Genomic DNA, 24,522 nt, shown 5'->3' with positions numbered 1-24,522 from the left:
TGACCGTCCTGTATGTTTGCTTGCTCCAAGGGGCGAAGCGTGCTGTTTTTCAAATCGGATCTTCAAAAGGCCGCTACGCCCTCGCGGGAAAAGTGTATACGTATTGGAATACAGCTTTGAGTTCTAAGACTCGCATATTAAAGCCGACTGAATGCGTACGAAAGCGGTTTTTGCTGCCAAATAAACATTATATTATAAAATCATGCTCGAAATTTCTATCCATTAAACCTAATTACTGTACCAATTGACTGACAGGGGTCCTTGTACTTTATATTAACTTCAAGTTGTTTTCAATTAACACACACACAATTCAATATATCTAAGAAAGACCCAAGTGATTTTACTGATCCCTACATCAGAAACAAATAAAAACCAGAAGCTGATGTACAAACTGTAGATGCAAATATTGAGCATCAAACATTGGAATATAACGGAATGTTCTGTCATTTTTTTAATAATTAAAGGGGGATGACCATTTATGAAAAGGGGAATTGCTCGATGCTTACAAAAGAAAATTATATTGCGCGCAAACGTTTCCTTTCACAGCTATGTATGCCCCAGCGCCAGCCTCGTATCAATTGCGCAACGCACACTAATTGGCTGTCGATCGCACCGATGAAAATCATAATCATCGGTAATCATGCGGTCGCTACCCTCTTCAATACGCATGTTGGATCGCTCAAATAAAGAAAGGAAGAAAATGATTTCATAAATGTACTAATCCAAGCAATAAATGCTCAGGGACAACAGAGATCATTCGCCTAACGAATTTCACTTCCCTGGTATAACAAGCGATAAAAATCCTTTTTTAGCTCATTTACGTTTCCGTACGAAACCGGACGACTGACGTGCGTATATAAGTGGGTGGAAGTCATGAGGACAAATATAGTTTGTTCAACAGAAAGGCCGGATAATAAACTATACTTTTATTGACCGCGCTTGCTCGGTCTTGTACATGGAATCTTGTACAAAGAAATTTTTGTCCTTTGTGCTCCAAAAGACCTTTGTCTGATATTTCATTTATCCCTCGTGCTCGTTTAGTAAGTATAGTTAATAATGGCTGTCTATGCATAAAGACCAATTTATGCTAAAATTTGTTATTTACTTTAGTTTATTATGGTTACGATACTGCGATAAACGGAAAACCTTACAGGCACTTCCTATATTATAGGGTACTTAGTGCTTGAAGGTAATTAATAGAAGCATGACGTTGTAATTTCCTAAATCTTCCTCGTGAAAGAAAACTTTTTACACGAACATCAAATATTTTTTTGCGCAATCTGTTTTGATTTCTATAATGGCGGGCAAATGATATCCAAAGCTTGTCTCCAAAACAGAAAACAGATTTCGTTTTGGAAGAACACTCCGCGGCATATGAGGACACACCATAAAGTTGTCACAAAAGAACTGTCAATATAGAACGAAACCAATGCATTTATACCATAGATTCACTGCATGCATATACTTTTACACTGTTATATCTACCATATGAAGAGTTCGCATAGAAGATTTATATATAAATGGCATACAATATATGTTAGCCTAAAATATCAATTCCTGGATATGTTATGATTCGTATCTTTGATACATTAATATTGTTTCAAAATTTTAGAATAAAACTACGAGAATTATATTACCGTTTTATTTGGAGCATTTTCTATATTCTAATACTCAACTGTTACCACTTTTGTTCGCAGATATTCGTTTAACGCCTCTTCGCCTGGAAAGGGGAAAATTTAGCAAATGTGAAAAATGGTTGAATGAAATGGAAAAATGTTTCGGAAATGTCGGTGGACATCGACATGGCATTCACATTTCAGTGTGAATCATACATTGGACCATGCAGTATGGGGAAAGATACGCATGATTCGGATTATAAAAAGCGCTATCGGGTATAGAATTTAACGGTATATATCCTTCAATAACGACTTACCTAAATCTTTTCCAAAGCCAGATTGCTTAAAACCACCGAAAGGAGCAGCGACATCAGTTTTGTTGTAGCAATTAACAAAACACGTCCCGGCCTCCAGTCCATCAGACACCCTCAGAGCCTGAAAACGAAAATGTTTTAAACAGCACCGCACGCGACAGGGATAATTGCGTTGCTCTCGCAATTTCTTAAGTCCGGAGTGAGTAATCAATCATTAAAAGATTAGGAATTTGGACGCAGACTATATCCAGTGTATCCACTATTTCTAGTAATGACAGTAGTTCATCAACAATACGGTTATACGGTTAATATGGTTAGAACTACCAAAGAAAAAAACGCAGTGCGTACACAGTTCAATGATGTACCTTGCTTAAATCTTTGGTAAACACTCCAGAAGCCAGACCATACTCTGTCGCATTCGCTCGTTTTATCACACCATCAACGTCCCTAAAAAGCCAGAAGAATGAAAAGTATAAGAATGCGAAAGGATGCATTTTGAAATCATCCTCGTTCATATGTGACACGTGATAAACAAACGGTGTTTACCCATTATCAAACTTTGATATGACCATAACCGGGCCAAAGGACTCTTCTTTAGCTATGAAAGTTCCATCCTGGACATCAGTAAACACAGCCGGTTCCATGTACCAACCTATATAAATATAGAGTGAAGTTTAACCATTGATAGCCGCTGGTAAGAATACCCTAATGAGCATGCTACTCCAAATTTGTATAGAGGACATTCGCTATTTATAAAATGACGTAATTATTGTTCCCTTCCCCTAGGCTCTGACACTACTACGTTTAAAATTAATGAACTATACTTATGTTTTCAAACCAAACCGCATTTCCTACTAACCAGGTGTATCAACTCGCTTCCCTCCATATACCAAAGTAGCCCCCTCCTTGACCCCAGTCTCCACGTAAGACAAAAGAGAATCAAGATGAGACTTATGATTCTGTGGCCCGTGGTCAGTTGATCGGTCAAGAGGATTGCCAATTTTCATCTTCTTCACTTCAGCTACCTGCATAGCAAAACATAGTTCATATTGAATGTATATTAATTTAATTAAAGGGTACATGTTCAAAGTGGGTACATGAAAAAACAGAACGTATCAACATACCACTTTTGCCACGAATTCGTCGTGGATCGCGTCTTCAACAAACAGCCGACCTAATATGTATTATTGGATGGTTATCAATCAACAAAAATAAACACGGGATTACGTCTTGTGACAGATCTACACCACAAGAAGCGGTGTATTACTCCCAGATAATAAAGATAGCATTAGGCAATGCTGTGATCCATGAACTGTTTACACAAATGGCAATGATGAAATGTCTACACAAATGGCAATGATGCAGATTATTACCTGCGGCGATACAATTCTCTCCTTTGTTGAAAAAGCAAGCCATGAGACCCTATGAATGAAATCAAGTATACCATTAATCTCAGTTCAGCAGAAGCATCGCATGCTATAATAATAAGAATGATACCCATAAATTTCCTCTTTATTGTTATCGAATTAATGTTACAAACGGCGCGTTTGACAAACGCATCTAGAAAATATTCTCTGTTTCACCGAAATTTTTGAAGATGGCAAAGATCGTTACCTGGCGCACAGCTCGTTCCATGTCAGCGTCTGAGAAAATGATCAAGGGTGATTTACCACCAAGTTCCAACTGAACTCGTTTAAGAGAGGGAGAGCAACTGTTTAAACAATGACGACAATAAAATCAGATATAATAGCTCTGGAATGGAGATGAGATACAATACAGGGTGTACAAAAAAACTGCAATCTGAATATTTCACTTAATATTCCACATATTCCACACTAACTGGATGGTTAACATACTTCGACATGATAGTTTTGCCAACAGGAGTTGAACCAGTAAAACCCACTTTACTGATATCAGGATGATCACACATGTAGTTTCCGATCAAGGAACCTGAAAAAGGGAACGATGGTGAGCAGATTTGTTCGATAGATAGAGATAATGATCAAAGGAAAGATGATTTCTGGATATCAAAGTAACACCAAAACGAAGGCAATGCAAACCTGATCCAGGCAGGATGTTGATGACTCCTGGAGGGAAGCCGGCCTTGACTGTGAGCTCTGCAAATTTCAGTGCCGTCATTGGTGTTACCTATAAATAAGGGGAAATATAACTATTTCCCATTCGGTACATTTATCTGCAGAAAATGATCGATTATCGAGATTAAACCAGCGACGCCAGTATCTTATTGTTATTAGCTATAAGTATTAAGTACGGCGTTTTGCAACAATTAATGTTCTGGCCGGGGCTGGTTGTATAAAACTCCTTATAACTACATTTTGCATAGTTAAATCCAAGTTAACTAAAAACACGAATATGATTGACCAATTCTGTCCTTAACTACATGCAGTTAAAAGTTAAAGTGCCTATATCACTTGTGGGATCGTTACGGATTTGAATAGAGCTTAAAAAATTTGTTTATAAGTTCTACAACCTTTTTTGATATAATTAAATAGTTTGGAAAATACGTCGGTTGGGGGGACTGGGACTCAGGAATGATTTGCAAACACGCCGTCTTTTATAATGTAAACATGAAGAGTTTCACTGGCGATATAGTTTGCGCTTTTCAAGAAAAAAATGCGCGAACGGTGCGTTGTGTATGGCTGTGGCAACCGATTTTTTCTCAAAATATTTTACGTTATTGGAAGATCGAAGTAAAATTACAATTCATTATATTATGTTTGACAAGAGCTCGGTTCCTGAGTCCCAGGCCCCCGAGCACGACGGAAATTTAGGCAAATCGTCATGTTTAGATGTAAATATTTCCGAAACTATTTAATAATATCAAAAAGAGTTGTAGAACTTATAAACTTATTTTTCAAGCTCTATTCAATTCCGTAAAGATCCCACAAGTGATATAGGCACTTTAACTAGTCTTGGTTAACCCACTCCTGAGGTAGAAATACCAAACAAAATTGTCTCGTACAGACAGCACCTTCACGTACCTGAGCAGGTTTCAACACGACTGTATTTCCTGCAGCCAAGAGTGGCGCCATCTTCCAGGCTAACATCATCAAAGGATAATTCCATGGCACGATCAATGCACACACGCTATAGGAAGGATTAGATACTATGAATGTTTGCGTTGCAATTAAAACTGCTTTTGACGACCCTCCTCTAACACATTTAGGGCTTTTCTAATCGAAAGACTGCTTTCTAGTTACATGGTTTTCATACACACGCACTGCCATAAACCATTGTACATCTCATGGCTTTACAAAAAGTGAAAGAATACATTTTAAATCATACAGAAATCTAATTTTTTTTATCAGTACCGTTGTCTTTTATTTTTTATCAAGTGCTGTTGTCTTTTAGTCGATATCCTAATGCCGATGTCCTAACCCACGCCTAGCCAGACCGATCAATAAGCCTTTCTCACGGCACGTACTAAGTATGTTCGCAGCGTTTTTGCAGAACCTCTTCAAATGGGAAACCTCTGTGACTATGGGAACATATCTAATACGGTTGAAACACGTTTGTAATAAGGCAGTTTTTATAGGGACAACTATCTAAAGCCGGGCGGTCTTTTTTAATTGGGATCCCTAACAACTTCCTTTGTTGAATAAATCTCCAATAGGCCACTTATCTAATAGTGACTTTTCGTTTAAAGTTACATCCGACTAGTAAAATCTGGGTTTTAATTGGAACAACGTTGTAATACAGACCCCTATCTAACAGTGACTCTTCTCTAACAGAGAGCCCTCTTTTATAGAACAGAGAAATCCCTCTCAGGAAACAGACTCCTCTCTAACAAAACCGAGACTATTTTTTCACATATCTGACACACCTCTCTTACAGAACAGAGACACCCCTCTCTTACACAACATGCAGAGACTCCTCTCTCACAAAACTGAGACTATTCTTTCACATATCTGACACCTCTCTCTTACAGAACAGAGACATCCCTCTTTTACACAACAGAAACTCCTCTCTCACAAAATTGAATAGTCATTCTTCTGAATAGTCAAAGAATAGTCATTCTTTCACATATCTGACACCCCTCTCTTACAGAACAGAGACTCCTCTCTCACAAATCAGAAACTCCTCTCCAAAAGACCCCTTATAACAACAGGCTTCTCTTTTACAAGGCACGTCACCAGTTCGAGTTATTTCACGGTTCTGTCCCTTCAGCGACTGCTTTTGAGATGCTTAAGAAATAGCGGGTCCATTCGATAGTTATTTTGCCTCAAAATCAAATGTGTTATGACGCTTACTGCAGCCAAACTAAAAAGTATCTTGTGTTCGTAATCTTTCCGCGGACCGTGGAATTGTATGACACTTCATGCGTCGCAATAAGAACAGGTGTTAACATAGTTGAAAAGGTGTTAACAATGTACATATACCTTCTTACAGCTACAGAACTATATTAGACTAGTTCCCACTTCCTTTTTAACACGCTCGGTATTTGAACGGAGAAGGAAGTACAACCGTTCAAGAGCTCCCAATGATCCTTTTCGGGGAAGGATAACAACCACGGCTGTCTATAATGTTGGGAAAGACTGCTGAAAATTGTAACCGATTTTAAAGTAACAATTATATGAAATAGTAAAGCATCAAACGATGGTTCCTGATCTAATAATCAAATATATATTGTAAATCGGTTCTGCACGAAATGGAACGCATATTATTATAGATGAGAGGTAATCTATGAATCAACGAATCAATCAGGATTGCGAATGTAAAAAAGGCCCCCAAATCAATCAATAAGAATCAATAAAGCCTCGTTTACACTACACTCGATTTATTACCACAGCACGGCACAGCACAGCTAAAAAGGGTACCCGTGCCCATTTCATCCGTGCTCGCCCTTTGTTTCGGTAGCCTGAGCACGAATAAAATTGGGCATGGGTACCCATTTTAGCCGTGTTGTGCCAATTAATTGAATGTAGTGTAAAGAGGGCTTAAATAATAACAATTCATATATGATGAAACAACAGGCTCAACGATTAATGATAATCAGCGTATAATCTGTGTGCATGCTAGTATGATCAGATGTAGTTTCTTTGACAAATGATCGATCATCTTACCCATAAGGTTCTCGTTTGGTATAAGAAAGATTCTTGCTGGGACGACTGTGGTTGATGGGTATTGTGACGCCCTGTTACGAGGAAAGGAGACTTTAATCGATACCTTTAGTCGATTAAAGGCTGGTTTACACTATAAAAGTTTCTGTGGTCAAAGTTTACTTTGATCACATGCAGTACTTGAAAATGCAAACACCCTTCGAAGATGACGATCGATTCGAAGTTTTGTGAGCGAAGACTTTGAACACAGATTTTGATCACAAAAACCACAGCAGTGTAAACCAGGTCTAACACAAGTTCTCATACACTTTTGGGGTTTTTGAAATATTTGCACGATAATAGTAGATAGTTCAGATATGTATTACATCGGTAGCAGTGCTTAGCTTACACCATTCGCAAGTAGTCTAGCTGAGAAGGCTGACTCTACTCCCTGAATTGAGACATATTGTAAACATTCTACTTCCACAAGAATTGTATTCGAACATGTACCTGTATTTTATCGCACCATCCAGCATAATATCTGAATGTGTCTATAGACATTCCCACGTGTGTTTTTAAAGCCAAGGTATACACAGCTCCAGCATCCAGCGATTCAATAGTGGCCAGTTCTTCCTTATGCTCTTCCATCAAATCAGCAAGTCTGAAAACAAATCCTGTCAGACCCACTGACTCCTGCATACCACGCATAAAACATACTTTGAGATCAGTGAGCCCATACTATGCAGTAACTTGGGCATTGTGTGTGATACTAGCGGCATACAATGATAACATTAGAAAACACTTTGCACCCAACAAACATTGTTGTTATCAAGCAACTTTTTGAAGCCTATGACATATTGTTGTAACTGGCGGATAACAACTATGTTCGTATGGTGCAGCACAACATTGTTTCATTGGGAGTTTTTAGCGGTGTACTAGTTCATCTACTATAGATCAGTGGATCTCGTACAAGGCAAAAAAAACTAGCGACCGCATTGATATTGCAAATGTAAGCTGGGTACCTGTACATCAAGGATCCACGATCACGGGCGTTCATTCGTCCCCAGGGGCCTTTTTCAAACGCGTTCTGAACAAAGCATTATAAAAATCATATCGCAGTGATATTGAACCAATAAAACACAGCGTAATTCCCTGGCTTACCTTCGCAGCAGCAACTGCAAGGTCTACATCATCTGTTGAACAAAACGTAATCTCACCCAGTACCTTAAGGACAAAAAATACGAATTATTCAATATCAGTAAACATAAGCGGTCTGGCCTACTCGAGATGGGAAGTTAGGGAGGAAGCTGCGGGGAGGGAGGAAGCTGCGGGGAGGGAGGAAGCTGCGGGGAGGGAGGAAGCTGAGGGGAGGGAGGAAGCTGAGGGGAGGGAGGGGGGGAGGGTGTTAACTGTTAATTGCTAATCTGGAATTCAACGTTACCGATTCATCGTGTGGATTGATGGTTTTGAACGTTTTTCCTGAAGTGGAGTCAACAAAATTTCCATTGATAAAAGCTTGATGTGGCATCCTGATGTCCATATTGTTGATGTGCATATCGATCTGAAATATCAAATAGTTTCCACATAATGATTCTGCCAACTTTCATACAATCATATACTACTTTCATTGTTATGTCTGTCCTTACTCAAACTTAGGGCGAACGAGGCAACATTGTCGTGTCCTTCTTGATCTTTACAAATACCGATTTGCTTCTCGGAAACAAAATTTTCTTATCAAATTCTGTAACACATCATGCTTCCCAAATGCGACTTTTTCGCGAAATCATTACTCTTGCTTCGCCCATTTTTTCCTCACCGTGGAGAAACAGCGAGGACCGCGTTTTCTTGTTCAAATACGGGTTTAATCACGTTTTTGAATCAGACTAATATAAACTGTGCACTTTTTAAAGTTTCTTACGATTTTTTTAACTGTGTTTGCCCACTTCGCCGCGCGGAATCATAGGAAAAACGTTCTTTTAAGAAAATGTTTATTGGCCTTACTGTATCACATTTGAATTCCTGTTGACCACCGCCACGTGAACTTAGGACAACCATCTTAACAAAATCGCCAAACCTATACCGAAATATGTAAATGTTTAGTGCTTCACAATTAAAAAAAATGATGAACCACGGAATCTCTGCAGAAACATCATGGACCGACCCTGTATTCATATACACTTCTTCTGTTTCTAAAGATATGCTGCATTTCTCTTTAACTTCCTCCACAAGCCTAAAATACGCGAAAAAAGGTAGTCATTTTTTCCATGACAACAACATCTGTGATCTTGCAGTATATTAAATCATCCAGTACTACTTGATTGAGCTTCGACAGACGGCGGTTATTTTGAAAGCACTAGCTGCTTTTGGTGACTACCTTGCAACATCCATAGAGCCAGCTCCAGCACCAAAGAAATCAGTACTGTTGTCAATGTCTGGGTTTGAAAGAATACCTGCCCAGATCACCTACAAAAAAAAAATTATAGCATCAAACTTAACATTTGTTTGAACTTGGCAAATTACTAAGTATTCTCAGAATACCCTTCCTTTCTTCAGATAATAGCTGCATTAAAGAGATAGAAATATTCAAACCTTCAATTTTTCCTCAATTTCTTTTTCTTCTTCGGACAGTTCCAAAGCTTCAGATTCATCCGCTGCTTGACCAAACTTTGCTGCAGGAATCATTTTACCACTAGCCAGGCCCAGAGCTTTTACTGTTAACTATTTTTGAGAAAGATATTTCAGGTATACAGACCCAGACTGAGGAAAATGCACACAAACAGACCCACACTTTTGGAAACAATAGTAGAGATCAACCTTGTACCCAGGTTCTTTTGTACTTATGTAGGGGCATAGTGGGGATATGACAGAGAAACAGTATAGACTACAGGTAGACAACAGTAAAGCTATTTGCATGTACATTTTGACACCTGACTTTACTGCTTTAATTAGAGTCATTCAAACAGATTATATTGTTGGACTTTATTATTTATATACCAACAAGAATACAGTTCCTACCTGGCAATGGCTCAAGACTTAGCAATTTAACATAAAATTAACTCCTCTTTAAATGGGCAGACTTGACTAATTCTAGCTTATTGATGATTCACAATATATACCGGGCTTTTTTTCACCCACCCGATTAATTTCCCTATTCCTGCTGAGGGGGGTATATTGGAAGGTAAAAATTAAACCTTACCATTTTCCCATCATTTCCAACTAATGTCATTCCACCAGCATGAACAATAGCAGGTTTTTCTAACCCATCAACAATTACAGAACTTCCATCTGGAGTATTGCTACCTTCTTCAAGAGAAGAACTGTAGAATGTCACTTGCTACAAAATGAGATCATACATGTAGATTTTGAAATAAAATGCGCTATAAGAATGCTAATAACATTATTAAATAAAATTCTATGTCAAATAGCTTTGAATAAAGTAAATAAAATTTTGCTTCACTTACCTCATCCTCAATCATTGACCAAGCACCGGGAAGCTACAATAAACAAGACATAATAACATGTTAATGATACCATAGCTGCAATATTTTCATATATCACGTTGTAATTATGCCTATAGTCTGCATGGCTATTGCTATATACTTTTCTTGCTTCCACACTTTTTTGGAATGGAATGTACATGAAGCTTTGTACATGCCAGGATTAATTTTACAAAACCTAATTATCAGACACACTATATAGACACAACATGCCCACAATTAACTTGCTTAGACAAAATATAGAATTTCCGTGATATATCTTATAATTACCTTATCATTCCCTCTTATAAAGTTATGTAGTTTTTCTGCTGGTTGGTCCCAATGGATCTAGAATTGAAAGAAATTCAAGAATTCAAGTCGTACAGACTGAATAAGAGTAATTAAAAATGAATGCATACATGTGCACAATTCCTAACCAATTATATACCTTAGCAACATCTTTCTTTTTCCATATTTTGTCATATGTTGCACCCTCTTCAGGTTGTACAATTCTTGGAGCCTTGCCATCGGAAATCAGATCAACTGCTTCAACCTAATGTGGGAATGACCACAGGATAAAATTATAACCACCGTATTTCATGAATGGAACTCACAAAATGTAACATATGAAGTCACATACTGTCTGTACCCTTGAAGAAATTAAGGGTACATGTACAATATATTGCCCCATGCATGCTTACCATTCCATTAATCCCCTCTGGATAAAGGAATCGGTTATAAAGGGTATCCACAGTTTCATTAGGATCAATATCTACACTTTTTTGTAATAGAATTGGACCTGTATCCAGGCCATCATCTGCCCAAAACACTGTGAAACCTCCCTGTTTGTCACCTTCCATTAGAGTCCTAGAACAAGATTAAAAGTGTCACAAATATTTGATTACAATATGGAATATCTACAATTTGTATTTTAAATCATGACAATTAATATTACATACTACAATAATGATTTTTCTAAAACACTGGTGGATCACCTTATCTTCATCACCTTATTTTCATTGCCCTATCTTCACTATTTATTAGACCTTTAAATTATTAAAATTTTGAAAATTCAAAAAACTATTTGTGGGAAGTGTTTTCTAAATCATTTAGAAAATCCATCTAAACAGAATGTAACTAAACTTCAATCCGAATTTACTTGGTTACAACAAAAACCTAGTGTTGCAACAAAAAACAGGAACTAGTTAGGAGTTATTTTATCATGCCTTCCTCCTACCTCTCTACACTATTATGTAAAGGACTATAAGATTTAGCACAAGGCTCACATCATGTCTAGAGCTCAGCATATTGGGCAATCTATTTGTCTATTATTTTGTTAATTAAGAAAGTCTAGTTTGTTTCCTCTCACGCCTCATAGAAGGTAAGAAGACAAGTCTGCATTATGCTCAGTAGTGCTCAGTAGTGCTCTAATTGAATATAATGATTTAATTTATAGATTAAATGTTTAAAACTGTTTAAAAATTAAGACTATCAAAAGTTCTATTCAAACATCAAATGCAACAATTTAATTTTTTATCGCGCTATGGATTTACATCTGATTTTGTAACACTATACTTTATTTATTCATTTCAATCATTGATTTCAACATAGAAGGTTTCGGTTTCTATGCAACGTATGTCTAGTCAAGAATTATTCGCAATTTCAAGAGGCTTTTGTCTAACCTTTGCAACTTAATTCAGGAAGTGATATTCAATTTAAATTTTCTCGAACGAAGACGATGTGAGAACAAAAATTGTTTGGCAACATGCATGTTTATACTTTATATGAAATATGTCACCGTGCATTTACCCGCTAAAGTAAAATTTTGAAGGCATTTCGCTGCCGGAAAACTGTGCACAAACAAAAGTGATATCCGTTTTGCCCAAACACTGGCCAAACTGCGCTGCGATTTACAAGTTAATAATAAACTATTGAAATTGTAAATAATTACGAAATATGTAGCGTGCACATTTTGGAGGAATAGTACATTTATTGTTAGTTGTGTCACACCTAAATGCTTACCAATTTATAGCTGATGCCCCTCTGTGTCTTGGCAAAAGAGAAGGATGGTATATAATCGATCCATGCTTGGGAGAATCGATAACGTCCATTGGAATAAATTGGCTACAAAATGGCATAACATTTAATTCTGCTTCGCACGATTTGTACTTTTCAAAAACCTCCGGGATTGTGCTCTGTTCCCCTTTGTTCCTCCAGCGCTTGAACTTAAAGACTTGAAGTCCGTCTTTTTCTGCCTCACTGGCCAGAACATCGGGCTTTCCTTTAACATCTGGGATGGTAAAAACACCAACGATTTCATGACCTTTTGCCCGCAAATTCTTATACACTTCCATACCAAACTGCGACTGTCCTATAATCGCGACTCGCAAAGAAGCCATGATTTTTGTCGACGTCTGAAAAGCACGCCTTGAATTCTGTAAAATACGATGAGCAGACAACATTTGTAGAAATTACAATGCCTTCATTAAAAGTTGCACAAAAAACGGGAATAAAAATGAAACATTACAACTGGCTACACATTACCAGAATAGAAATTTCGATGGCGATGCCCAGAAACTCGATGTTCGTGTACAAACTCAGGGGGAGCTTGTTTTCAATTGGACTATATAAGAAGACGTGATCCAATCAAAACGCCGAATCGCAGTAAGCCTACACAACGCCCCCATTTGTCCTCAGCGTATAGTATCCGCTGAAAAGAAACAGATACATACAGTCGGTACATGGTACGAAATGCAAAAACCAACAATTCCAACAACCAAGCGATTTCGAACATTTTTTTTACATCTTTGGTGTAATTGTGTGTGAAGTAGTAGCTCAATGTCTAATTCTTCCACCGAATCCAGCGCGCTAAATGGGATGACACAATTTTGCGCTAAACTTCGCACTAATTAAAAAAAGGTCAACTGAAAACCGGTTTTGTTAACAATAGCATGATTTAGAACCAGTTTGAGTAAAAACATTAATTCAAAAACCTGTTTGTAAGAGCAATATTTACCGGCTCCCGGTAACAGACAATCGACGAGACGCATTTCAGATATTAGTGATAAGCAGAACAAAGAACAAAGTTCCAAAGGTGGTATATAAGTACCAAAACATAAAAATCCAATTGAAGATATCTGATGATGAACTGTACTAAATTATATTTCTCTATTTTTACATTAAACAAACGTATTGCGCAATTTGTGCGTGTAACATGAACATTATGCCTCGCGTTCATTCAACTGTGGGCATACTGATTGACAATGATCAGCTTTTGATATAAGTCACGAAACCAAGTAAGTCAAGGAGATAAATATATACAAAGGTCACGCATCCGCGGGACTTTACAGGCGAGTTTAGGTAAAACTATTCCGCAGAAATGAGACTGAAACACTACTAGTTAAATATTTTCAAATACGAATAAATCTGACACTCTAGAGAACGACTGTGACGAAGGTATACTGGCAGAAAAAGTGGGAAGCAGAATCAGGGTACCATCGCCAGTAATGCCATTATTGTTTGGCGGCCATGATTTGACGTGGTACTCTGCATAATGGCCTTAAAAAAGCGATATTTGCCTGCGCGGGAGAAGAGAACCGTGGTAAAAAATTGCCTGAACGCTAATAAAAACTTTTGGCAATATCAAAAGCAAAGTGAAATGCTACTTACACACTTGGCAACACCCTGGGCTAAATTGCAACTGGTTCCAAAGCTATAGGAATTGCTCTCTTTTATACTTGTAATGTTGCTAAAATAGCTGAATCCATCCGTAAGTTGTTGATATTACTGTTCGCTAACAAACCAAAGGAATTCTTTTCTCTCTGTCTCGTTTCAGTTGATCCAAATCTCCACGGATACGATACGCTCTTATTCGCAAAGCAGAAAAATCTTCCATCGATTGAAACGCTGCGATTTTACAATCTCCAACATCCGCCTCTAACTTTTCCAATAAATCCTCGCGAAATGCTTTTCTTTCTCCAAAATCTCCCTTGTTCAAAGCCGCTTCTTTTCCAGTCAAACTCAAGCTATTCACTCTCGAAGGGCTTATTTTCCGCTGAATTTGCGTTGAATTACCTTTAAATTCTTTCGAAGGTTTTTTGGCAACTGGTGGCGGAATCTTTTTTCCAAAATTCTCTTCGGATTTTCGTCTTTCAACAGTTTTATTCTGAGCAGGTTTCTGATTGTGCGTACCGTTATTGATTCTACCTTTTCCAGAATTTTCAACCGAATGTGCCGTCCCACCTGACAGTGTTGTCTTCAATTTCAAATGTTTGCTGTTTTCATCGTTTAAAACTGGACTAGCCCCCAGGACTGGACTGTTTATGCCTTGTTTTGGTCCTGGCTCATCTTTAGTGGAAGCGGTTTGTTCAACTGATTCCTTGTTTTGCTGTCTTTGCCCAAGCAAACTTTCGATATTTTTAGCACGTTCTAATATTTTTCCACTTCCTTTATTCAATTGCCCTTTGACATTGCCGCCTGTTTGCAACTTGCTTTTCACGTTTCCAATCGTTTCTTTAGATGACAAAGGCAATGTCGGTTTTTTGAGCATACTAGTTTTACCTTTAGTTGTGTCAGATGAATCTATTTTAATTCCATTATTGTAGGCAGTACTTCTTTCAGAACTTACTTTACTGTCGAATTTTGTCCCTTTTAGTCATTTCTTTAGACGTTGTGACTGGCGTTCTCGTTGGTTGGTTGGTCTTAGCTTTATTTGCGCTATTTGGATTCAATTTGCTTGCAGTTCCAAAACGAGTGTCTTGAACTTTTTTTTGACCAGAATTCACTCCAGAAGGAGTTCTACTGTTCATTAAAGCGCTTAGCAACGATTTCTGAAGTTCGGTTTTATTCAATTCATTTCGAAGATTTTTTACTGAGGTATTTGGACTCTTTCCTTTCGTCTCAACCGTCTTATTCCCGCCATTACGCACCGACTTTTGAAACGAAATGTCTTTAGTGTTCAGTCTGTTTTCCTGTTCCTTTCGTTGCCGTAGAAATCCAATACCTCTATTGTTACTTGAGGCCTTTCCGTCTTTGCCAAGAGCAATTTTCGCGCTCACAGCTGAAGCAAGACGTAACTTCAATTCCTCCGCTGATTTTCTGGTTTGAAAGGGTGGTTTTTTCTCTTGGCTTGCTAAGAGGTCGTCTCGCACGGTTGAGTCACTTGTTGCTGGTTTTGGAATTGGTATTTTACTACCCTTAGCATCGGTATTTGGACTAGTCAACTTCGAAGCCATTTGTGTGATTGTATGATGATGATGACTGTGGTACCACTTCTGTACGGTTGAAACAGTTGAATCAATACGATAACAAAACAAATATCTGTTAATTACAGCAATTTGTTGTGGAGTGAACGTTTTTGTCGTTATCAAACGGAAGAGAAAGGCACACTTGAGGGTGCTTTGGTTTAGGTTCTTGGACAGCGAATATTAGTATATTTTGGTCGTTTCATATTACATTTTCATCTCGGATGACACATACCAATCGAGCAGACATTCAACAAACTTTTGAATCCCAATGTAAAGCAGCAATCAAACGTCTATAAAATTGGTATGCAGTATGCTACATTCTACATTCTGTGACTTGTCCCACCTTGGAATTTTATATTCTATATTCGCTCCAAATTAATGAATGCGACGACATTAGTGCGCTATTTGCATTGAAATGTAAAAACAGTTAAAATTTATTCAAAGCCCAACACCACTACAGCGACAGCAAACAAACTTAATGACAAATGATTATCTAATTTGATAAACCAAAAGTTTGCTAACGAACGGTTAGGAAATGTTAAGGAATTCCAAGTTTGACCAGAACATATCTTTTCACACAGGACAGATAATAGTGATAGTGTTTATCATATAAGATAGTTTCAGACAATCATGCATAACGTTGAATTTTCACTGGGATTATGTTTGAGTTTATAATTTGAATACGTTCACAAAACATGTAAACACATAAGGCAGCTATAATCCTGTATGCAATGATTTGAATGCAGTGTAAACAATATCTTGGTCATTAAACGACGTGGGGGGGGTACGACGTGGGGGGTATTTTAGGTTTGGTACGGAAATTGCGGTCCGCGAGGATGGCGGTAAACATAATTATGTTAAGGAATACCTTTATATGCAGGCTACATGATGTATATTTCGTAGTTTTATACCTGCGCCAAGAATCAAGATCGAGTAGGGCAAAAATTTCTGCGTAAAATTTCTAGAAAATGAAATGATTGCAAACTGACCACAATTTAAAAATATCCCCATGCAGTTCCACTTGAAGAAAAAGTGAGATTGAATTGGCTCTATAGGACAACTTATCTGAACTATAAGATGATGTCTTCGTGTTACCGAGGGGGGGGGGATTGAAGTACTTTGCATTTACACAATTTGTGCCATCAGGTTTTCCCATAATTGTAGATTTGATAGACAAAAGAGAAAGATAGCCGGCAGTGCGTGAAGTTGGGCTACCGCCACGCAATCTCGTATCCAGGTTAGGCTGCACCCTGGCTACAGAAAGACTACTGAAAGAATTATATGCATGCAATGTCCACTAGCTTCTTATAAGGACGAGGAACATTCCAGTCAAACGAAACAAATACGTGATCAGAATTTATAATGACACCTGCTAACTCATATTACAGGAAATGAAATTCAAAGTGTACTAAATTTTCAGGAAAAAATTCCCGGAATAAAAAAGATGTTCTCTCTTCAATAAATATCCTAGCAAAAATATTTAGGAAATATAGCAAGAAAGCATGTTCTAAGCAACCTCAACGGAGCCAAAGTATGCCTCAATTGTCAAAAACAACAGGTCACTTTGACCACATTGCATGTAATTGTATGACATGCACCTGTTCCAAATGTCTTAGTGTAAATAATACGGCACAATATTTTAAACTTTCAACATGAAAATCATCGCAGCGTGCTTTAGTAAAATATATCAAGCCTGAGACATATGCTGCAAGATCAGGCCGAGTAATTTCACAGATCTTAGATTGACTTTAACCAGTTTTGTAAATGGATATATCAGAAGGAACGATCATTAATTTCAAGTTCATTTGTTCGTGTACATCAGCTCGCATTGAATAGTTATTGATAAAGTACAGTATTCAGACTGAGAATGAATGGTCAGAAATTGTTGGATAACGCCATTTTTTATGAAAGACGCAAAAACTGGAAAAAGGTTAGAATCTGGACAAAGATTAGAAAGGCGGCACTGCATGAGATAAACAGGAGAAATAGGAATTTAGAATTGACTTCTGGGGTAAGACTCGAGCCAGTTATTTCATTACAGAAGTTGATAAGGAAGACAAAGGATGAATGTAGATTGTAGAATGAGCATAACAAGTCCAGCTATGTTCCGAGTTTAAGAGTTGCCCAATTTTCCATTGGCCCACAATGAAGAGCATCATATCTTATTGTTCTATTTGTTATTACAGACTTACAGCCATTAGGAGAAAACCATAGCATCCGATACCTTATATCCGTTTCTGAAACCCTTCTCCTTCAACAAAACACATAGTGAAGATCCTATTCTAGTTGTTTTCTTTCTCTAGAAATCACAATATAATCTTTATATACACCATTTATGTACTGAAAATACAATAGCATGAATGTTAAAATATCTAGTGATATCAGCGACTTTTATGCAAATACAATTTTCCTTTCAACAGGTTATTTTCTTTTATAATGATCTATTCGAACTCTTCAAGAACGAAACCTTTGCTAATCTACAAAAACTTGCTCCGGAAGAACTGAAGATTTTGGTAAAACATTTTTTCGTGAATTGGGCATTTTGCGTTGATACATGAGATTATAAAGAATGGTGATGATTATTATATTTGTCATGCAATGATGATCGTGAAATATTATAGCTATTGCAAATGTGCATAATTTTTGTTTGATCATCCATCCTGTCATGATATCATCGTGTTGAATATTGATCTCTTTGAGACCGTTTTATTTGCAGAAGTTCCAGTGTTACCACCATTGCGGTGTTGCGCATCAAAAACTCAACGATCACAACACTGCAATATTGATGTTTCGAGAAGCAATCAGAATAGTGGAAAAGAGGAAGGTAAGCTACAAAACCTATACTAGGTGACACTCAGTAATATTTCTTTTGAACTGGGAGAAAGTGTAACGTTTGAATTATGTCATGCGCACATCATTTCTTTGTTTCGTCTGGAAGTAATAATAATAATAATGACTCATTCCCCTTCTTTCATGATCAGACGCAAAATTATAAAAGTACAATCCAGCTGCCAGCATGTATTCTATAAGCAGTGGCATGCAGTTTCAAATGTATAAGGTTCCCGTAACTTATTCAGTTATGGACTGTTTCTTCTAACAATCACCTCACAAATATTATTCACGAGCGCTGTCAATACCAATATTATTAGGAAAATCGACAAATATACTGTCAGTGTCGCTGGTTAGAAATTTATGCATAACTCATTTCTTACCAGAATGGGTGTAGTTCAGAGTCGTGTGTCACAGGAATCGGTATACACTGGCCAGTACCAGCTCACGCAAGAAAAGCGTTTTCGCAAATTGCTGTTGGTCACCTTCAAGAAGCTTTGCAGAGCTCCGAAAAGGCTGTCTTACTGGATAACACGAATTCAGTAAAACTGATCTAATATTCTCATGTTCCTTTCGCATCGTGCATGCTGAATTATACGAATAGCATTTTCGAGAGTTTATTCTTATGCTATTATTGTCTTTAGCACCAAGCCTCGATTTGGTGTAAATAGAGTATATTGCATAGAAACGAGGTTCGGTGGTGAAGGCTATAGCATAAGCGAACACCATTGACCTATACTATATCTAGTATAGGTCAGCGGTGGGGAAGACCCGCATAATTGCTATTCGAAGAATGCTCCATCCAGTTTGAATGTCTGATTCAGTGAACTCGTCTGATTTCGTCTCGCCATACACTGCACTGTGCGTATATATGAACTGTATATTTTTCTAGGATATGTACTGTATACGAGCTATAGTCAGGTTTATGTTGGGGGACAACGACAAGGTTAGGATTATGCAAAATATTCAGTGGCGTAGCCAGCCTGACGATTTTATCCCGCTATGTAAATTTCGTGTTATTATAATTATTCATTTCTTCAGAAATTCATTGTTTTCACAGTCAACAAACACCTAAATATTAGCATAACGGGACAAATCGTCAGGCTGGCTACGCCACTGAAAATATTCCTCTCATATATATGACTTAGTCAATACAGACCGTCTCATAATCATTCTATATTTATCATTAAAGGCCATCGAAGACACAACGCTAGCAACAGAGTTTAACTCACAACACGTCTGTTCTCTAATTCTACGTGGTTGGTTCGAGAGGTCGTTAAAGGTAAAAAGGCTGACATCCAAAGGACCATTCCACTACTGATAAAATAAATTTAAAATTCATCAGTACAGCTGGAAAAAAAAATTGATGTGATATACGTTCCAATACGTCGTAGGGAGGCGATTCTTTTACATGCATTTCCTATATCTTTCGTAGGAATCTCCTTTAACCAGGGGAATGGGCGGACTGCACGAAAATAGAAAGTGGAACAAATTCGAGGCAATGGTATTGTAATGTACATCATATACATATAACAAGAATATTAAAATTGATGAAATACGGTCTTCATATACTAATTGTAAACTATGTTAACAACAACATATAGGCATATGAACTCAATCCTTCCGTGGTATCTTGTTTTGGTGACCCATGTAGTAAGGAAAACATCATCGAAGTGCTTGAAAAGTAAGATTTTAAAACATATAAAGAAAGCGAAATATTTACATGGTCTTACAGATGAGTTCCAATCCTCCAAGCACCATCCCCTTGTTTTCAATTACGTGCTTTCATGTACTCAGCTCGCACGAATTTAATTTGGAATCATTTCGTTATTGTTTAGATATTTACCAACAGTTCGATGTCCTCACACGGTCACAGTTTACGATGTCTGCCAAGTTGCACAACCAAGTTTCGAAATTCCTAAAACGAGGAGTGGAAATGCCAAAATAGAGAAAATGTTTCCAGACTCAGACACGAGACGTGCAAAAACATCATTTGTGACAAACCAATCACAAATAGACACATCTGAAACAAACTGTAAAGCCTCTCTTACAAACTTTGACACCAGGCAAACAGAAATATCATTTGCTACGACTGATTCAAAACAGAGCGGATCGGAGGAAATTTTTAAAGATGGGGGAAAGGTTTCTGAATGTTGCAAGGGTTGTTCGTCGGTTGAAGAATTTTTGAAACATTTAATTTGGAGTGAAGACACCAATTCTGCATGGTGAGGTTCAAAAAGCAGATGATACAAAAATTCCTGGATATAATAATTTCGGGAAGTGATCCAAGAAGAGTTGAATCAGTTGATGATAAGAAGCCGTTTGTCAACATTACGCCGAGTCAGTCCTATGTGATGACGCCTTCAATAATTTTAGTAAAGTGCAGATTTTTAAAAACCAAAACGTCGGTCCCCGAATACCTCAACCGCCTTCCAAATATATGGTGTGGCCATGTATACACTGTTCAATCACCTCTTTTTGTCGCCCCGATGAATTGCAGGATATTTGGTCGAAATTATGCGTCACTTTTTTCCTTCCGGGGCCAGTTGTTTAATGCTGGGTTAGCGCTAACCCTGGGTTAAATTTTAATCCACTGTTTTGGTAATTTAAGTGCTTCTAAACCACTATTTTGTTTTAAAACTTTCACAAAATATGGCTTTTGTCAATTCAGAAATATAGTATGGCCGGATGTTTCTCATACATAAAGATAACAACTTTAGAGGACATTTCAATCTATTTCACTACTATACAATACACATTTACGTTTACAATTTTTAATATTCACTTAACATATATAGTTCATGCATTCCCTACTCTATTATTATCATTATTGATTATATGTATAGACGTAATTTCTTAAACTAAATAATATCTTTGAAAATATTTTCAAATATTTCCATTAATGCGATTATTAATCCTTAATTTCAAGCAACTTCAATCCTTGTTTAGGTCCAGTACACAAATATGTATATTTAAAAAGATATTTATCGGACTGAGCTCGGGAAAGGTCCACGACTGTCGGATTCTTCCGTCAATACATGGCTCCTCTTTCTACAATGGAATCCCGGCTTGCATTCGTATACATAGTTTCTTTTTTCGGGCAAGTGTTTTGGTAGTTGGCCTTTTTGTTGCCGCAGTAGAGCGTTTTTTCCCCGTACTTCTCGTTTTCCAGTGTAGCACCAAAGTCCTGGGAGGCACTTCGCATGAGCACGATTGCGCATGTTCCCGCGCTTTTCCATCACAGCCGGCGGATTTCCTGTGTCCGCCGTTAAAACATCTTCGGTTAGAACATCATCAAAACACCACACGGATGACCAAGCCAGCAGGAATGCTACGAAAACTAATTTCATTCTAAGAAAAGGCATATTGACTGCATATTAATAAATGACATCGCATATACAGTACTGTCTAGAATGGAATGTTATGAATTGCTGAGAATGACAACACCGATAATGAAATCGAAAACATCAATTTCTGTCAGAGTCGGTGAGACCGAGGTTCTGGTATTACTGTACATCCCGAAATAGACAGAAATTCTAAACATGAAACCTCGGGTAGTCTATTTGTAACTGTAACTAGATAAACAATGTAGAAGAAATAAAAAATTCAATCAGGAAGACTGAAAGAATCCATGCTAAATATCTTACCTTTGCTTCTCTTGCAGACCAAGTCCCGATGTCTCGAGCTCAACTGCTCCTCACATAACTTCTGACAAATTATATATTTGCAAAATTCGCGTGGGTTTTAAAGCACAAACCACACTAGGCGTAAATGTTATTCTTGCAGTTGTTTCTCTTTCGCGCTAAGTAAATGTCCTTTGTCTCAGCAGGCTATTGTATTGCTTGAGATTTATCATTCTTCGCCTGTGGAACAGATGTTAGTTTCGTACGTAAAACATTGCGAAATATATACCTATTTTTACTTCTTTTCAAGTCGATTATGTTGAAAAATACAAATATACATACTGCGTGTAAGGACAGCAAATATCCTGTTCCTCTTAGCGGCAGGCCGACATATTGACAAACAGGTTAAGTAATTACTTTTTGCTACAGTTTGTTGCACTGTCCGCACACAACGCGTCATAATTTGAGAACAAATGCACATGTCCTATTGAAAATGCATCATCGCCCCATTCGCTTGTATAATCATTTCTATTTTCATTTGAAAACATTATATTTACTTATTCAATGTATCTGAATCGCCACATTAATCTGAAAGAGATCAATACATACATACATACATATTGATCTCAATGTATATGTATTGATCTCTTTGAGACATATTTGCAGAAGAGTTTCAGTGTTACCACCATTACGTTGTTGCGCGTCAAAAACTTAGCGATCCGAACACTGCAATATCCATCGATATTTCATTTCATTTCCTTACTATATGCATGGGTAACCAAAACAAGATACCACGGAACGATTGAGTTCACATGCCTAAATGTTGGTGTTAAAGTAGTTAAACCGCACTAGGTGATTCTCGGTAACAATTTGACAGTGAGAAAGTGTAACGTTGCAATTATGTCTTGCGGTGGAAGATCAGACGCGAAATATTAAAACAACGGGTAAAACCAACTGGCAGTGAGTCTATGATAACATGCAGATAGAACAATGCAGCATGTATAAGCAGTATTATTCAAAATAATGTTTATATAAGGTTCCCGTAACTTATTAAGTTATGGACTGTTTCTTCTAACAGTCACTTCACAAATATTCACGAGCGCTGTCAATACCAATATTATTAGGAAAATCGACAAATATGCTGTATCCGCTGGTTAGAAATTTATGCACAATTCAACTAATTTATTACCAGAATAGGTGCAGTTCAGAGTCATGCATGCATGAGAGTCATGTGTCATGATGCATCAGACTGTTAGAGTCGCGTGGCACAGCTAGGAATCGGTACACACTAGTGGGTCAGTACCAGCTCACGCAAGAAAGCGTTCTCTCAAATTGCTGTTGGTCGCCTTCAAGAAGCTTTACCATCAATTTCAACCTGTTAAATCATCACGGTTGTTACAATCAAGAATGACGGACCACAACCAAAACATTGATTCCCAATGGCAATGAGGGTTTACATAGTGATATAGATTCTATTATAATTTAGAAGTTATTAAAATAAAAATTCAGCAACTCCTTGCCGTACCGGCGGGAATAGAACCTGCATCTGGTTGTAATTAAGCGCTTAGATTGGTTAATTGTGACTTGTGAAGTTATTAAATGAAAAGCAGATAATTGATACACTCGAATGTGAAAACTGCAGCAAGATGCAAAGCTTTTCTGTGTTTCAGAGAATTCAGATTGGCATATGTTGCCGGGAATGTGGTTTTATATATGGGACTGCGTGAGCCAATCTGATGCTGATAGATTTTACGGATTTCATGTAAAGCAGTTATCACACCATATAGCCGAATATAGGAAAAGTTGTGATATATATGCCAATACGTCGTAGCTATAGGGCAGCGATTTTTTTCGAAATTCGAGAGCAGGTATACTGCAGATTATCTTTGTACGTCAGGCCACAGTAAACACATTCCCTGTAGTAAGCAGTCATCTTCACACATCGAATAAATTGTAGAAAACAGTGGAAAACGGGTTATAGGCATTTCCTTTCAACACCTACATATAGGCATATGAACTCAATCCTTCCGTGGTATACCTTGTTTTGGTTACCCATACAGTAAGAAAAATTACATCATCCGAAGTGCTTGAAAAGTACCGGATTTTATACAGATCACCTTCCGGATGTTTCTCAGTTAATTATTGGGGTTAAACATAAAGATGGCAACTTTAGTGGACAATTCAATATATTTCACTACTACAGTACACAATTAGATACGTTTACAATTTTGAATATCTACTTCATCGTATATTGTTCATACTTTTTATGCAGTATTATTATCATGCCGTACATTAACATGCGATTTTTAATCCATAATTTCAAACAGTTTCATTCCTTGTTCAGGTCCAGTTTATTTC

The 24,522-nt window shown here is 37.5% G+C and overlaps 2 protein-coding genes across 5 annotated transcripts; one reads left to right on the top strand and one right to left on the bottom strand.

Annotated features, from left to right (window-relative positions):
* Positions 1-1,127: 1,127 nt before the first annotated feature.
* On the bottom strand, positions 1,128-14,225 carry LOC114530510 (cytosolic 10-formyltetrahydrofolate dehydrogenase-like). 2 transcript variants are annotated; one of them, XM_028552067.1, is made up of 28 exons: positions 14,136-14,225; positions 13,011-13,176; positions 12,489-12,901; positions 11,168-11,333; positions 10,915-11,019; positions 10,758-10,814; positions 10,452-10,484; positions 10,187-10,324; positions 9,580-9,708; positions 9,365-9,453; positions 9,152-9,220; positions 8,992-9,064; positions 8,432-8,551; positions 8,152-8,214; positions 8,013-8,077; positions 7,501-7,651; positions 7,015-7,085; positions 4,933-5,038; positions 3,991-4,078; positions 3,787-3,880; positions 3,545-3,641; positions 3,304-3,352; positions 3,055-3,104; positions 2,790-2,955; positions 2,477-2,582; positions 2,296-2,377; positions 1,934-2,051; positions 1,128-1,720 (listed from the first exon to the last, which is right to left on the bottom strand). In XM_028552067.1, exons 3-28 carry the CDS (start codon positions 12,863-12,865, stop codon positions 1,665-1,667), a joined length of 2,718 nt encoding a protein of 905 aa, XP_028407868.1. In that variant the 5' UTR covers positions 12,866-12,901; positions 13,011-13,176; positions 14,136-14,225; the 3' UTR covers positions 1,128-1,664. The 2 variants fall into 2 exon arrangements, with proteins under 2 accessions (XP_028407868.1, XP_028407867.1); XM_028552066.1 differs by lacking the exons at positions 13,011-13,176; positions 14,136-14,225 and having other exon boundaries at positions 12,489-13,000.
* A 1,710-nt stretch (positions 14,226-15,935) lies between these two features.
* LOC114530511 lies at positions 15,936-21,385 on the top strand. Of its 3 annotated transcripts, none has more exons than XM_028552070.1 (9): positions 15,936-16,013; positions 18,133-18,225; positions 18,429-18,536; positions 18,928-19,083; positions 19,434-19,487; positions 19,734-19,823; positions 19,977-20,045; positions 20,146-20,225; positions 20,380-21,385. In XM_028552070.1, exons 3-9 carry the CDS (start codon positions 18,498-18,500, stop codon positions 20,768-20,770), a joined length of 879 nt encoding a protein of 292 aa, XP_028407871.1. In that variant the 5' UTR covers positions 15,936-16,013; positions 18,133-18,225; positions 18,429-18,497; the 3' UTR covers positions 20,771-21,385. The 3 variants fall into 3 exon arrangements, with proteins under 3 accessions (XP_028407871.1, XP_028407870.1, XP_028407869.1); XM_028552068.1 differs by lacking the exon at positions 15,936-16,013 and adding an exon at positions 16,796-17,642; XM_028552069.1 differs by lacking the exons at positions 15,936-16,013; positions 18,928-19,083 and adding an exon at positions 16,794-17,642.
* Positions 21,386-24,522: the final 3,137 nt, after the last annotated feature.

Source organism: Dendronephthya gigantea, unplaced genomic scaffold (genome assembly GCF_004324835.1).
Source record: "Dendronephthya gigantea isolate DGI-Jeju-01 unplaced genomic scaffold, DenGig_1.0 000064F, whole genome shotgun sequence".
NCBI lineage: Eukaryota > Metazoa > Cnidaria > Anthozoa > Malacalcyonacea > Nephtheidae > Dendronephthya > Dendronephthya gigantea.
The sequence above is the reverse complement of the archived record's forward strand: the minus strand, read 5'-3'. Positions and strand labels throughout refer to the sequence as shown.

What these genes read in the sequence shown, in the direction of transcription:
- LOC114530510 (XM_028552066.1), bottom strand. Translation starts at nt 12,928, where the DNA reads ATGTTGTCTGCTCATCGTATTTTACAGAATTCAAGGCGTGCTTTTCAG. An exon ending in CAACATCCTGCCTGGATCAG is followed by an intron (nt 3,881 to 3,990) that starts GTTTGCATTGCC and finishes TCCCTTTTTCAG; the next exon opens with GTTCCTTGATCGGAAACTAC. An exon ending in ATATCAAAGTTTGATAATGG is followed by an intron (nt 2,378 to 2,476) that starts GTAAACACCGTT and finishes CTGGCTTTTTAG; the next exon opens with GGACGTTGATGGTGTGATAA.
- LOC114530511 (XM_028552068.1), top strand. Translation starts at nt 17,580, where the DNA reads ATGAATGGTCAGAAATTGTTGGATAACGCCATTTTTTATGAAAGACGC. An exon ending in GACGCAAAAACTGGAAAAAG is followed by an intron (nt 17,643 to 18,132) that starts GTTAGAATCTGG and finishes TCCTTTCAACAG; the next exon opens with GTTATTTTCTTTTATAATGA. An exon ending in ATCATCGAAGTGCTTGAAAA is followed by an intron (nt 20,226 to 20,379) that starts GTAAGATTTTAA and finishes GTTATTGTTTAG; the next exon opens with ATATTTACCAACAGTTCGAT.